Source organism: Zootoca vivipara, chromosome 13, assembly GCF_963506605.1.
Source record: "Zootoca vivipara chromosome 13, rZooViv1.1, whole genome shotgun sequence".
NCBI lineage: Eukaryota > Metazoa > Chordata > Lepidosauria > Squamata > Lacertidae > Zootoca > Zootoca vivipara.
In genome coordinates this window covers 45533404-45547424 of record NC_083288.1, presented here as the reverse complement: position 1 = coordinate 45547424, position 14021 = coordinate 45533404, and the positions used below count along the sequence as shown (strand labels likewise).

Below are 14021 nucleotides of genomic sequence, written 5' to 3'. Positions count from 1 at the left end.
AAAATCTGGAGGACACCACATTGGTGGAGGCTGGTTTACATGGTAGTTATGAGTCCTTTTGGACAGAGTCAGCAGATAATTGACTACCAGCTATGGGGTGGGTGGAGGGAGAGACACAACAGAGAACAGCCATCAGCTTGCCTGTGGCTGACAACCAACAGAGGTGGGTTCAGGGAAGCATGGCCAGTTCATCCGCATTGGATGCTGAGCTGAGCTGATGCCACAGACTTATGCCACAACTTATAATGAAGGCAAGAGGAGGTGGGATGCCAAATTTCAGCATCACAGAGGGTGCTGCTGAAATTTGAAAGCCCAAAGTCCATTGCTGCAACCCCTGAGATGATCCAATACTTCATGATATTAGTGACACTGCAAGAATCAAAGCTGAACAACTTGTGCTTATTTTAAATGGTCAGTATTGAAATGACTGACGTTCCTTTACTTGCAGAGAAGTGCCGAAAATGAAGAACAACAGCATGGTAAGAGAATTAATACTCTTGGGCTTAACGGGCAACCATGATCTTGAAATCATCCTTTTCCTACTGCTAATGGGGATATACCTTTTGACAATAACGGGAAACATACTGATTATTCTAATAACACTGGTGAGTCAACAGCTCTACGCCCCAATGTATTTCTTCCTACGACATGTTGCATTTGTGGAGATTGGGTATACCAGTGCCATTGTTCCTAAAGCTTTGGCCAACATAGCCATGGGCCAGAAGACTATCTCTCTAGCTGCTTGTTTGGCACAGAGCTTTCTGTACTTTGTCCTGGGAACCACGGAGTTCCTTCTGCTGGCGGCAATGTCCATTGACAGGTATGTGGCCATCTGCAACCCTCTTCGCTACTCAACCATCATGAACAATCGGATCTGCTCATTGCTGGTGCTCTGGTCTTGGGCTGGGGCATTGTTGCTGATCATCGTTCCTGCAGTTTTATTATTCCGGATGCCCTTTTGCGGCCCAAACACCATCAACCATTTTTTCTGTGACAATGGGCCACTGATGAAGCTTGCATGTGCAGACACAAGTCTGCTGGAGCTCCTCAGTTTCCTCAGTGCTGTTCTTTCTCTCCTTGGGACCTTAGCCATAAACATTGTGTCCTACATCAATATTATCTGCACCATCATGCGCATCCCATCAACCACAGGGAGGCAAAAGGCTTTCTCCACTTGCGCTTCTCATTTCACTGTGGTCTCCATCACTTATGGCAGTTGCATTTTCATGTACGTAAAACCAAGAGGGACCAGAGAGTTAGGCTTCAGGAAAGGGGTGGCTGTTCTAAACACTGTTCTCTGTCCTCTTCTGATCCCATTCATATACTGCCTGAGGAATAAACAGGTTCAAGATGCTTTGAGAGGAACAATTAGACAGTTTGTTTCATTCTGGAAGGGTGATTCAGGTATATCAGAGCAAAAAAATAATACTAAACAGTAAGTATTGATACATGTGGTTGCTGAAGCTGTACTTATAAACTGACTTTCTTTTGTCAGCTGTACTTATAAACTGACTTTCTTTTGTCAGCTTCTAGGAACTCAATGTCATTTATATTCTTCTCATGTATTGTGGGATAACCAGCTTCATATAACCAACATGCTTAAGTTTAATTAATGCATGGATGAGTTAATGCCATGGTGTAAGCTGTCCTGCCAGTCTTAGTTCCCTCCACCTCACCTGAGGAGGAAGGTAATTGTTGTACTTCAGTGGGGTCTGAGCTAGTTTCTCCAAGTTCAGACTGTGTGGCTCTTACGGGACATTCTTGTGTTCCTATACCAATTATTTAAGAAATTTCACCACTGTAACTAAGCCAGGTTTTACTGCCTATGCTACATTTTTTGAACACTGTATGGAAAAGCACATGAATCTGACCTTTGGAAAGTTTGTAAGTAAACCATTTCTTTAACTTATCAGCCGCATGGTCTTTTTCTTTCATAAGGGAAGAGGGAAATTTTGGAAGGAACTCACAAGGGCATATTTTAAAGGTCTCATGGCCTATATTTCCACTCTTTACTTTGCTGCACAATTTGTGATTTTAAATCTCTGCTGCGGTTCTCTCACCAAAGAGTACTTGCCCCAAATCTGGATACAGTGGAACCTTGGTTTATGAACACCTCGGTTTATGAATTTTCGGTTTAAGAACGCCGCGGACCCATCTGGAACGGATTAATTCACTTTCCATTACTTTCAGTGGGAAAGTTTGCTTCAGTTTATGAACGCTTCAGTTTATGAAGAGACTTCCGGAACCAATTGTGTTCGTAAACCGAGGTACCACTCTACTGGCATCGAGGGAATTCTCCTTTTAATACTATCTTTTTTCCCTTGCCACCACCAACATGTATGTGGAAAGTGTTGTGTGTGTGTGTGTGTGTGTGAGTGAGAGAGAGAGAGAGAGAGAGAGAGAGAGAGAGAGAGAGAGAGAGAGAGAGAGAGAGAACTGATTCACCAACAGTGTATTCAGGAAATGTGAGACATTTTCAAGAAAAGAGCAAATACAGAAGAAAAGAAGAAGAAGGGCCAGGCTCAGGGCAGCTAACACGGAATATAAAGGTAAAGGTGTCCATTAGGTCCAGTCGCGGACAACTCTGGGGTTGCGCGCTCATCTCGCATTATTGGCCGAGGGAGCCGGCGTACAGCTTCCAGGTCATGTGGCCAGCATGACAAAACCGCTTCTGGTGAACCAGAGCAGCCCACGGAAACGCTGTTTACCTTCCCACTGTAGCAGTGCCTATTTATCTACTTGCACTTTGACATGCTTTTGAACTGCTAGGTTGGCAGGAGCTGGGACCGAGCAACGGGAGCTCACCCTGTCGCAGGGATTCGAACCGCCGACCTTCTGATCAGCAAGCCCTAGGCTCAGTGGTTTAACCCACAGCGCCACCTGTGCCCCTTAACACTGAATATAAATTACAATAAAACATAGCAGAAAGGAGGGGGGAAGGTAATTAAAATACGGTTTAAAATACAGAGCTCCCCACTACCCCATATTCCAAAACAGGAATTCAGGAAGTTGTGGCATGAAGTTTGTAGGGAGTGTGGTTTTAGTAGTTAGAGTATTGGACAGGGATTTAAATCTGCCCTCAACCTGTAAGATCACTGTGTGACCCTTAGGCCAGTCAATCTTTCATAGCCTTAACCTACTTCACAGACTTCTTGCGAGGATAAAGTGTGGAGGAGAATCAACATATATCGCCTTGAGCTCCTTGAAGAAAGACGGGAAATGCATACATATGTAGATACATACATACATATATGCATACATAATTCATAGGCCTGAGGCAGTGGACACTTTTGGGGGTTTGATGCTGTGTGGGAAAAGTGAATTTGAATGGTCACTTGAGTTCCACAAACAGACTGATGTCTCTCTCTTATTGATTTTGAAGAATCTTCCATCAAAGGAGATGGGAAGGTGATTCCTGCTATTTCCTTCTCTCTACATTGTCCCATACTTCCCTTCAAGTCTGCTCTAGAAGGTTGGGGGACCCTGTGGAACGGCATGCGGCGTGATGTTGTGAGGTAGAAGAGAAAGGGGGTATTTGCTGAAAAACGCCTTTCCTAAGTTGAAGGACATCACAGAAAACATGGCTGGCAATTTGTTCAATTGTTATGAATGGAGCATGTGTCAGAAATGTCCATTCAGTCACCTGAGGGCACCATGCTACTTTAGGAGGTTAATGGGAAGAGCATGTGGCACACACAGCTTTGTCTTTCAACACCTCACCATTTGTCAGGCTTCAGGGACTCAGCTTCAGGGACTCAGCTTCTTGCCCCCCCCCCCCCCGGCTGTAGATAAGCAGGACAAAGCGAAAAGAGTTGCTTACCATTTAAAGAGCCTTGAATGATCACAGCAAAAGAAAAAAGCAGCCATTCTCAGAATGACGGTGTTCCCAATTAAGGTTACCACCCACTTCCCCCCTAGTCACTTTCGCGCCTTGCAAACTGATCTTGCAACCACTTTGCTTTCTGGGCTGCCACCTTAGCTGCTCGTCGTGACCTTGGGCTGGGTGGATGTAGGCTTTCAAGCGAGAGAGAGTCGGTTAACTCTCTCTCTCTCTCTCTCTCTCTCTCTCTCTCTCTCTCTCTCTCTCTCTCTCTCTCTCTCTCTCTCTCTCTTCTTCTTCTTCTTCTTCTTCTTCTTCTTCTTCTTCTTCTTCTTCTTCTTCTTCTTCTTCTTCTCCTAGCTGTTCACCCCCCCCCAGTTTGTCCCAACTTTTTTCTTCAGAACTATGCCCCTCTGCAAACCACTGTTTCAAATCTATACTTCTCCATTGCTCCTGGGCAGCTTCAGGATCCTGGTCAGGAGCAGGGGGAAGGGGAAGGGGAAGCTCCCACCATTCCTCATCAGAGTAGTACTCCTCTGCCTGGTCTCTGACATTATTGCTCCCTGCTGCTCACCATCCTTGCATGAAGTAGCCCTCTCATTCCAGCTAATAGTAGAGCCAGCACTGTCCACTGGCCCATTGACCAAATCTAACAAAATTAACAAACCATCCCAACAAAAAAATTGCATTCCGTAGACAGCCAACTGATACCACCCCAACAGGATGTCAGTTCTGTGTGATGTAGAAATTAGGTTTTAGTGTGGTGGCACCAACCCTTTGGTATTCTCTCCCATTTCATGCCTGACATGGACCACCTCTGTTGTCTTCAAAGCTCCAACTGATGACCTTTTTCAAGGCATTTAAGTGGAGATTTTTATCATCCCTAACTGTATATACATTGAATTTGAAATTGTTTCTATATATGGCATTTTAAAAAAATGTTTTATATACAAAACTGTTCTAACTGTTTTATCATCAATGCTTTTATTATAAAATATGTTCTAGATATTTTATAGGCAGTGATTCATGAATAGGGGTAAAATAAAATAAATGAATCCCAGCTTTGAAGTAAAACAGTCCCTTCCTCCCACATCCCCATACACAAAGTGAATTCTCCAGTGAATTTAGTTATGGTGTTCATCCACCAATTAACCTCAGTGGGAATAGCTACAAGAGCCAAGGAGGAAAAACTTCGGCAAGCATGATAATGTCATTCTTATTGAACCAATAAAGATGATATTTATACAGGCACGAGAAGCAGCTTGAAAGATTTATCTCTCCTTTTCTTTCCCACCCCAGTCCCCATCAACTTTCCTCTCATCGCTCTTTCCTTCTTTCTGCGTGTTCCACTAGTCTGAATGGGCAGTGGGCAGTTTGAGGAAGAACCATCCACCTTGGGCCTCCCTATAAAAAGCAAGTCTAGAGTGAGAGACCAGGGCGATGTCCACTGTTTCCTGGAACTCTTATCATTGTAGAACTTCTGTGGGTGAGCTGAGAGTTTGTTTCGACCCTGGGTGAGAACCTGGGGATTGAGAGCTGTATTAATGTAACATTTTTATAGACCGTTACTGTATATTTTTGTCATATTTTGTTTAAGTTGTCTGTGGTTGCTTGAGATTTTTGTACACTGCTTAGAGATATTTTTAATATATTAAGTGGAGAATAAATTAAATAATCAACCGATCTTCAGCTAGTGGCTCAGTGCCCACTAATAGACCATGACCTGTTCCGAGTTAGATTGCAACAGGAGGAAATATATGGTAAATATTAAGAAATAGGCCCAGAAATGTATATTTGCCTTAAAAGCAGATTCAGGATCTGTAAAGATTGAAGGTCAATGTGTTGCACTATTTGAGAAAGATATAAATGTTTAACTTAACATACACTGATTAACTCCTCCCAATGTTTCATTTTCCATTTTCCAAATTGCTTTATTTTTGGTTGCTCATATTTCAGCATTTCCTACAGATTGCTGTCAATGCTGCCATTAGATATTATAACAATGGGCTGGGGACATCTTGAGTTTTCCATTACCAATTGGACTTCTTTTCCAGAAAACCTTCCCTACAAATGAATGTCAATGGAAAACAAGTCTACCATAGTTGCTGAATTCATCCTTGTGGGCTTCACCAGTGTCCGGTGGATGCAACTTCTCCTGTTCGTCATTCTCCTCATCACCTACCTCTTGACCATTGGAGGAAACGTCCTCATCATCTCCATCACCTTGCTTGACCATCGTCTCCAGACCCCCATGTATTTCTTCCTCAGAAATTTCTCTCTCTTGGAAATTGGTTTCACCACTTCCTCCATCCCCAAGGTTTTGCTCAACCTGGCCTCTGATGACAAAACCATTTCTGTTGCAGGCTGTTTCACTCAGTGCTTTTTCTATTTCATACTGGGGACCACTGAATTCTTCCTCTTGGCTACTATGTCCTTTGACAGATATGTGGCCATCTGTAATCCACTCCGGTATATAACCATCATGAACAGTCGTCTCTGTACCCAGTTAGTGTTGGGTTCTTGGGTATTCAGTTGCCTATACCTTATCATTCCTCTTATTTTCTTGTTCCGTTTACCCTTCTGTGGCCCAAATGTCATCAATCACTTCTTCTGTGACAATCTGCCATTGGTGAAGCTTGCTTGCACTGATACTCAGTCCCTAGAATTGCTTGATTTTCTCCTGGCCACTTTTAGTGTCCTGGGAACTTTAACTGTGACCATAGTTTCCTATATTAAAATTATTTCTACCATCATGCACATCCCTTCAACGGCAGGGCGGCAGAAAGCCTTCTCCACTTGTGCCTCCCACCTGCTGGTTGTCTTCATCACCTACGGAAGCTGCATTTTTATGTATGTCAAACCAAGACAGAGTGGGGGACTGGACCTCAGCAGGATGGTGGGTGTTCTGAACAATGTGGTGTCTCCACTACTCAACCCGTTCATCTACAGCTTGAGGAACAAGCAGGTCAAGGAGGCCCTGAAAGATGTCATTGGTAGGAGAATCAAGTTTTATGGGATTTTCAAGCACTGATGATTTGAAATGGGAATGTAAAAAGGTTTTGAAAACATGGGAAGGTGTCTTGTACTGAGAGGGACCTTTGGCGCATCTGGCCCAGTATTTTCTATACTGATGGGTAGAGGCTTGCCAGGGGTTCAGACAGAGGACTTTCCTAATCCTATCTGGAGATGCAAGGGATTGAACCAGTGACATTTTGTGTGCTCAGTCAAATACATGCTACCCCCACACAAAAGGTGGATGTTCTGCCCAAACAGCTTTTTTTTTTTTTTTGCTAATGGTGATCCTTCTTTTTTCTGTTTCTGCTCCTCCTATTCACTCCCCTCTGAATCAAACAGCAACAGTGTTCATAAAATAATAAAGAGGGTAAAAGAAGGAAGGAAGGAAATTTTGGAGAGAAAACATTTACTGGTTTTAAAAGAATACAAAAAAATACAGAATACAGAAAAACCTTAACAGGGCTGCCTTCAGATATATTCTAAAAATCTGGTAGCAAACTTCCATCTCTTGCTGCCTCCTCTCCTCCTGGGTCCTCTGCTCCCTCATTTTCACTCTGGGAAGGAACACTCCTGACAATATTGTATGTGCTCAACAGAATTAGCGATGAGGGGGAGGGAGTTTTTCAGTTCATATTTCAAGACGAAGCAACCTAATTCGCACTTTCTGAAATAATATGAGAACCAAAATGTGACCATTCTTTGAAATTTGCACCTCTTTAAATTTGTCACAAGAATGGAGTAAAGTATGCACATAAATACAGTAGTGAAAGTAATTGACAAAAAAGCATTGTATTTGAAGAAATTCATATTAGGCAAAATGCATGGAAAATAATGTATATCTTAGGGGGGGGAATGCAATAAAATTCTGATGAATTGTCATGAGGACTTTTTACTAAAAGAAAAGACTGATGTGGAGAAATGAATGTAAGATTGGAAAAATGAGACACAGAAACTGAGAGATTTGCTCATGCCAAGCCTCAGTTCCAAAATTTCAGTCATATGTTATATTGCCAAGAAACATATATGTATAATAATAATAATAATAATAATAATAATAATAATAATAATAATAATTTATTATTTATACCCCGCCCATCTGGCTGGGTTTCCCCAGCAACTATGGGCGGCTTACAACAGAAACATTAAAATACACTAATTTCTTAAACAGTAAAAGCCTCCCTAAACAGGGCTGCCTTCAGATGTCTTCTAAAAATCTGGTAGCTGTTTTCCTTTTTGACATCTGATGGGAGGGCGTTCCACAGGGCAGGTGCCACCACTGAGAAGGCCCTCTGCCTGGTTCCCTGCAACTTGGCTTCTCGCAATGAGGGAATCACAAGAAGGCCCTCGGAGCTGGACTTCAGTGTTCGGGCAGAACAATGGGGGTGGAGACGCTCCTTTAGGTATACTGGAATTGTAAATTTAATGCAAAAGATGAGTTGTAAATTTAATGTCAGCAGCAGCAGCAACAGCAAGATTGGGCAAGATCATAGCTCAAATGGCAATAGCGGACCTTGAGACCTGAAATTTCACAGGCGCCCTGTGCATTGCCACAATTTGGCACCTCCCACCTCTCACCTTCCATTCTACATCATAGTTGTGGTGCCCATGTGGGACCCCCAACTGGTTGTGCTCCCCTAAATCTGCCTCTGCAAATGGGCATCCAAATCCAAAGCAGATTTGGGGAGCATGTAGAGGTTAGAGGACTGAGACAAGAAACAGGGAGTCCTGTGGTACAAGTGCATTTCCATTGCAGAAGCTGGTAGACATCATTGTTTGTTGACGACGCAGGCTAAGCTCATATCCCACATACTCTGTGGGTTACAGAATGTCTTAAGTCAGGCATCCCCAAACTTCGGCCCGCCAGATGTTTTGGACTACAATTCCCATCATCCCCGACCACTGGTCCTGTTAGCTAGGGATCATGGGAGTTGTAGGCCAAAACATCTGGAGGGCCGCAGTTTGGGGATGCCTGTCCTAAGTGATGCCCATGAAAACCTTATTTTGTATTTTGTTTGTATTGGATCCCTTGCTATTTTGTATTAATTGGATATCTCAATCTAGTTATCTCTTTTGCCTTTGCTAATTAATAAATCTGGGAAATACAAATAAAGCTGGAGGCAGGTTGATTTTTTAAAAAATCAACAAAAAACATTGATAAAATAGTGAGTACTTTCCTTGAATCTTATGGGATTACTTCTCTTTCCAAATGTTCTAAAATTACCAAGTTAAAGAATGAGGCACTTTAAAAAGCTATGTTTTTAATCATGTCTGATCATGCTGTGGTGTCAGGCTGCGGTGTCAGCCAAGAATCAGAGAAATGATAAAAGTTCTTACCAAGCAATTTATTCAATAATTCACAGAGAGTGATGAAGGAATGCAGCATTCCCTAATAATTTCATTGCTCCAAGTAAAGTCCCACCCCCCTGCATCTTCCGTATTCTAACCCCCCCCCCCCCTGCATCAGCTAATCTGAGCTGTCTCTGAGCTCTCTGTTCTACTACCCTCAATGCATGCCTGGTCCTGGGAGGGGGGGGAGGGTTAGGAATGCTTTTCAAGGACACTGAGTCTGTCAGCTGTCTCTCTCCTGGTGCTTCTTCTTCCTGCTGTTCCTCTTCCAATATTTCCCAGCTTCTGCCCTCTGCAGTGTTTTACAAAACAGTCTTCTAAATCTACCTGTATACTGTCCTCCTGTTCTTTGGAAGATTCAGGACAGGGGGGGGGCACCATTCCTTCTCAGTCCAGCCCCTGATATGGGGTCACGCATGCCTTGTGGCATGGATCCTGTTTCCCATGGATACTGTTGCAAGAAAAGGTGTGGAGTTGCACCTTGAGGGAAGAGTTGAGGCAGGCCTTCAACACTTCTGTTGGTCTGATCCTGGGGCATTGCCACATGCCTGGGGGTTGATGGTGCTTTTCAGCTCATCAGGGGGAGGAAGGACATCTAACTCTTCCAAGATAGGCAGAGTCTGGATGCTGTCAATGGCTGTGTTAGCAACCATGGTTTCCTGTGAGTACAGTTCTTGATAGAACCTTCAATGAAGGCGAGTCCACAACCTTCCAAGGGAGTCCATTTCAGTGTAGAACAGCTCTTATTCTCAGAAAGTTCTTCCTGGTGTTTAGTTAGAATCTCCTTTCTTGTAGCTTGAAGCCATTGGTTTGAGTACTACCAGCCAAATAAATTGTTTGTACTACCAACCAAATAAGTAGTTTTAACAAACTGCTGGGAAAACCAGTTTTCCAGATGCAATTCACAATATATTCCAAGCACTTGAACAAAAATGTATTTCAGATGTACTGTATTTGATTTTGATTTTGCATTTCATTTCATTAATTTACTTTATTCTCCTTTTACTCCAAGGAGTCAAGCAGAAATTCACAAATCACTTCATTAGCTTATGGCTGAGTAGGGATATGATTTCAAGTCCCCCATGCTTAGCTGGACTCTAACCCCTTCTACACACAAATCTGCTTTAAACTACATGCCAATATTCATTATTCATTAGGCCATATTTAAACCTGAAACCGTGTGTGTGTGCTACTTTACAAAGCAAGAGGGCAGAACTTAGCTGCAAGGTCTAGGAAATGCATTCCATTACCTTGTACATTTACTCACCTCTCTGTGTGCATTCTGATGTTGTTTCATTATATAGATCAATAAATAGTATTAAATTCCAGGGATGGGCAGAAGGTATATTAGAATAAAGGTAAAGGTAAAGGGACCCCTGACCATTAGGTCCAGTCATAACCGACTCTGGGGTTGCGCGCTCATCTTGCATTATTGGCCGAGGGAGCCGGTGTATAGCTTCCAGGTCATGTGGCCAGCATGACAAAGCCGCTTCTGGCAAACCAGACCAGCACATGGAAACGCTGTTTACCTTCCCGCTGAAGCGGTTCCTATTTATCTACTTGCATTTTGACATGCTTTCGAACTGCTAGGTTGGCAGGAGCTGGGACCAAGCAACAGGAGCTCACCCCGTCTCAGGGATTCGAACTGCCGACCTTCTGATCAGCAAGCCCTAGGCTCAGTGGTTTAACCACAGCGCCACCAACTACTGTTAAATCTCTGGTTGATTTGTAGTAGATCAGGCAAAGTTTCTGACTCGACTGTATGAAAATAGCAGCAGTTAAAAATCTCCACCTTCTAAATCTGGCTACTGAAAAGGCATTATCATAGTTCAATGATATAAAGAAGAATAGAATAGAATAGTTTATTGGCCAAGTATCAACCGTACTTGGAATTTTGCTTCGACTACATTGCAATGTAAAGAAAAAATGTACCGCATACAAACACTATTCCACCTCATACAAACACTATTCCCCTCACAATACAACAGCACAGTGAAAAGACCCCATACCACCAACTGACCTCCCTTCCGCCCACAACTACAGATTCAACAATTTGATGGCACAAAGAAAAAAGCTATTCCTGTGCCTAGACATTTTTGTATATAGAGTCCTGTATTGACATCCGGATGGGAGTAAATCAAACAGGTGATGACCCGGATGTGAAGGGTCTACAGCAATATGTTCCACTCATAGATGGTGTGTGGTCTGGGGAAAGTCCTGAAAATCAAAAAGGGAGGCCAGGAGAACCACATTTGTCTCCCAAGCATGAGGTAGCTCACCCCTGCTGAACAAAATGCACCTGTCTTAGGACTATATAGTTCCCTCTTCATCTCAGAGAATGACATTATGGTCCACCACAGTAAATTTTGTTCAACTATAAGGTGTAAGTGCAGGTAAATCACCACAATTCTTTCTATCATGCAAAGTTTCTGGTGATCTTCTCACGAGCAAACAAGAGCTTACATTGAAAAAAATGTAGCCGAAGACAGATTATTGAGGAATTGAACATGAGGGTCACTGGAAAGTTCCAGCTAAGTCAATGCTTTGCCCACAAAATTAAGCATGATTCATGAGCAGCTTCCGCAGCTTCTGAGTCTCTGTAGCTTTGCCCTGACCAAAAATCCCTTGCAAGATGCCCTTGACCAAATCATTTCTCAGTGTATACACAAAAGGACTCAGGAACGGGTTGACTATACTACTCAGTAACGCCGGAACCTTGCGAGCCCCCAAAGCAGATTTCTTAGATGGGATCACGTACAGTAGGATAGAAATGCTTACAGCCATTAGGAACAAGGTGAGATGAGAGGCACATGTGTTGAAGGCCTTCTTCCTCCCAGTGTCAGTGGGTATGGCCAAAATGGTGGAGACAATGTACGCATAGGAGATGAGAGTTAGAACCAAGGAGCAGAGGATGACCATTGTTGACAGCAGAAAAGTGATTATCTGTATCAAGCCTGTATCGGTACAGGATAGTTTCAGTAGAGGCTCACTGTCACAGAAGAAGTGGTCAATGACATGGGACTTGCAATAGGAGAACTTGGTGATCATGATGGTTGGATAGAGGACAGAGATGAACCCACCCAGCCAGCAGACCAATACCAATTGGACACAAACCTGGCCATTCATAATGATGGGATAACGTAATGGGTTGCATATGGCCACGTAACGGTCATAGGACATGGACGTCAAGAGGAAGTACTCCACTGTGGCCAAAAAGAAGTAGAAGTAGGATTGGGCCATGCAGCTAGCAAAAGAAATGGTCTTGGCTCCTGAAAGAAGGCCCCTTAACAAGCTCGGAACAGTCACGGTCGAAAAAGCAAGGTCCAGGATGGAGAGGTTGCCAAGGAAGAAGTACATGGGTGTATGGAGGCTGCTGTTGGTGGAGGTAATGAACAGAACGACCGTGTTACCCAACAGCGTCAAGATATACACAGCTATGAGAACTGTTGCCAACAGAATCTCTGCTTCACGTTGCATCAGAAAACCCATCAGGATGAAGTCTTCATATCCAGTGTGGTTTCCCATCTCTAATCTTACAAAACACAACACAACAGCACACAACACAACACAACACACAAACAAAGAAACAAACACAAAGAGAATTTGCCTCCATAAATTGGCATGCAACTGCAATAGAATTAATTTCAAGTGCAGGTTTGAGTTTCAAAGAATTGGAAGGAACCTCAGAAATCATGTAGACCAACTCCATGCTGATGTAGGCTATGTGTTGCTAGACCATCCCTGGAAGGCTGCCATTTTGCAGCTGCCTAAAAGTTTCTAATGAAATCTGGGAGCCCGTGAAATCAAATACAGATTTGGCTGCCTAAATTTCAAAGACAGTTTTTTTCAAATTCAGATCTTAGGATTGTTACTTTAGCATTGAAAATGGTACTTCTTCCTCCCTCCTCATCCCCCACCCACAACCTGATGTATGATCTACAGCAGAGGTGTGCAGACTTCTGACTTGTCAGCTTTATCTGGATGATGATGATTCACTATAATCCTACGATCTACCAGGCAGAACCAGGTGCAAACTGAGAGACCATGGTGCTTATGAGCTAAACTGAGCTAAACTGAGAAGTACTCGCTTTATTCATTTCCGTAGTCCAATTCAGAAGAAGAAGTCATTTTAGATTGGGAATTTGAAACTCTTCCTGGTCTACTGCAAATCAGCTAGATATCTATCAGTAGTTCCTGATCTACCCTATCCTAGGGTTGCCATATTTCAAATCCAGAAAGAAAAGTTGTTGAGCTTTTCTTGGCCAAAGTTGTTGAACTGTGTTTCTTTGTTTCTTTGTGTTTGTTTTTGCAAAATCATTTTTATGGAAAATCAACAAAAATGACACCACTGACATGGGTTGCTATATGTCTGGATTATCCCAGACATTTCTGCCAATTTCCACCCAGACACTGCTACCAACTACAGTATTCCATATTTGTCCAGGAAATTTTGGACATGTGGCAACCCTACTGATTGACAGCATTTGTTCACCCATTGTGGTTTTAAAACTGTAAGACAATGGACCCAAGAGGCTTAGAGCGCACAGCAGGAGGAGAGGACTGTGGCATATTATAATATTATCCAAACTTTACAAAGTGATTTCTGATTTGTCCTGAAAACAAAGTAATACCCTTTTTGTGCACATTTTCTCCCAATATCAACATTTTCCTACACATTTTTTTGGGGGGGGGGGGAGGTTGTTGTATTGTTGCAAAATTCAGAAAATGAGAATTTTGAATATAGATTCATATCTGTGTATTGGTTTGGGCATTATGAATTGTATTAATTTGCATTCAGATGTGCACCAACATTACTTTCTCCCCACCCACAATCTGAACT

The 14021-nt window shown here is 42.9% G+C and overlaps 3 protein-coding genes across 3 annotated transcripts; 2 read left to right on the top strand and 1 right to left on the bottom strand.

Annotated features, from left to right (window-relative positions):
* The first annotated feature begins 461 nt into the window (after positions 1-461).
* LOC118094894 (olfactory receptor 6E1-like) lies at positions 462-1439 on the top strand. Its single transcript, XM_035135639.2, has one exon. It carries the CDS (start codon positions 462-464, stop codon positions 1437-1439), a length of 978 nt encoding a protein of 325 aa, XP_034991530.2.
* Positions 1440-5900: 4461 nt separating this feature from the next.
* Positions 5901-6851, top strand: LOC118094789 (olfactory receptor 6E1-like). The gene has a single exon (XM_035135462.2). The coding sequence runs from the start codon at positions 5901-5903 to the stop codon at positions 6849-6851; it is 951 nt and encodes a 316-aa protein (XP_034991353.2).
* Positions 6852-11737: 4886 nt separating this feature from the next.
* On the bottom strand, positions 11738-12706 carry LOC118094532 (olfactory receptor 6J1-like). The gene has a single exon (XM_035135047.2). It carries the CDS (start codon positions 12704-12706, stop codon positions 11738-11740), a length of 969 nt encoding a protein of 322 aa, XP_034990938.1.
* Between the last annotated feature and the right edge of the window lie 1315 nt (positions 12707-14021).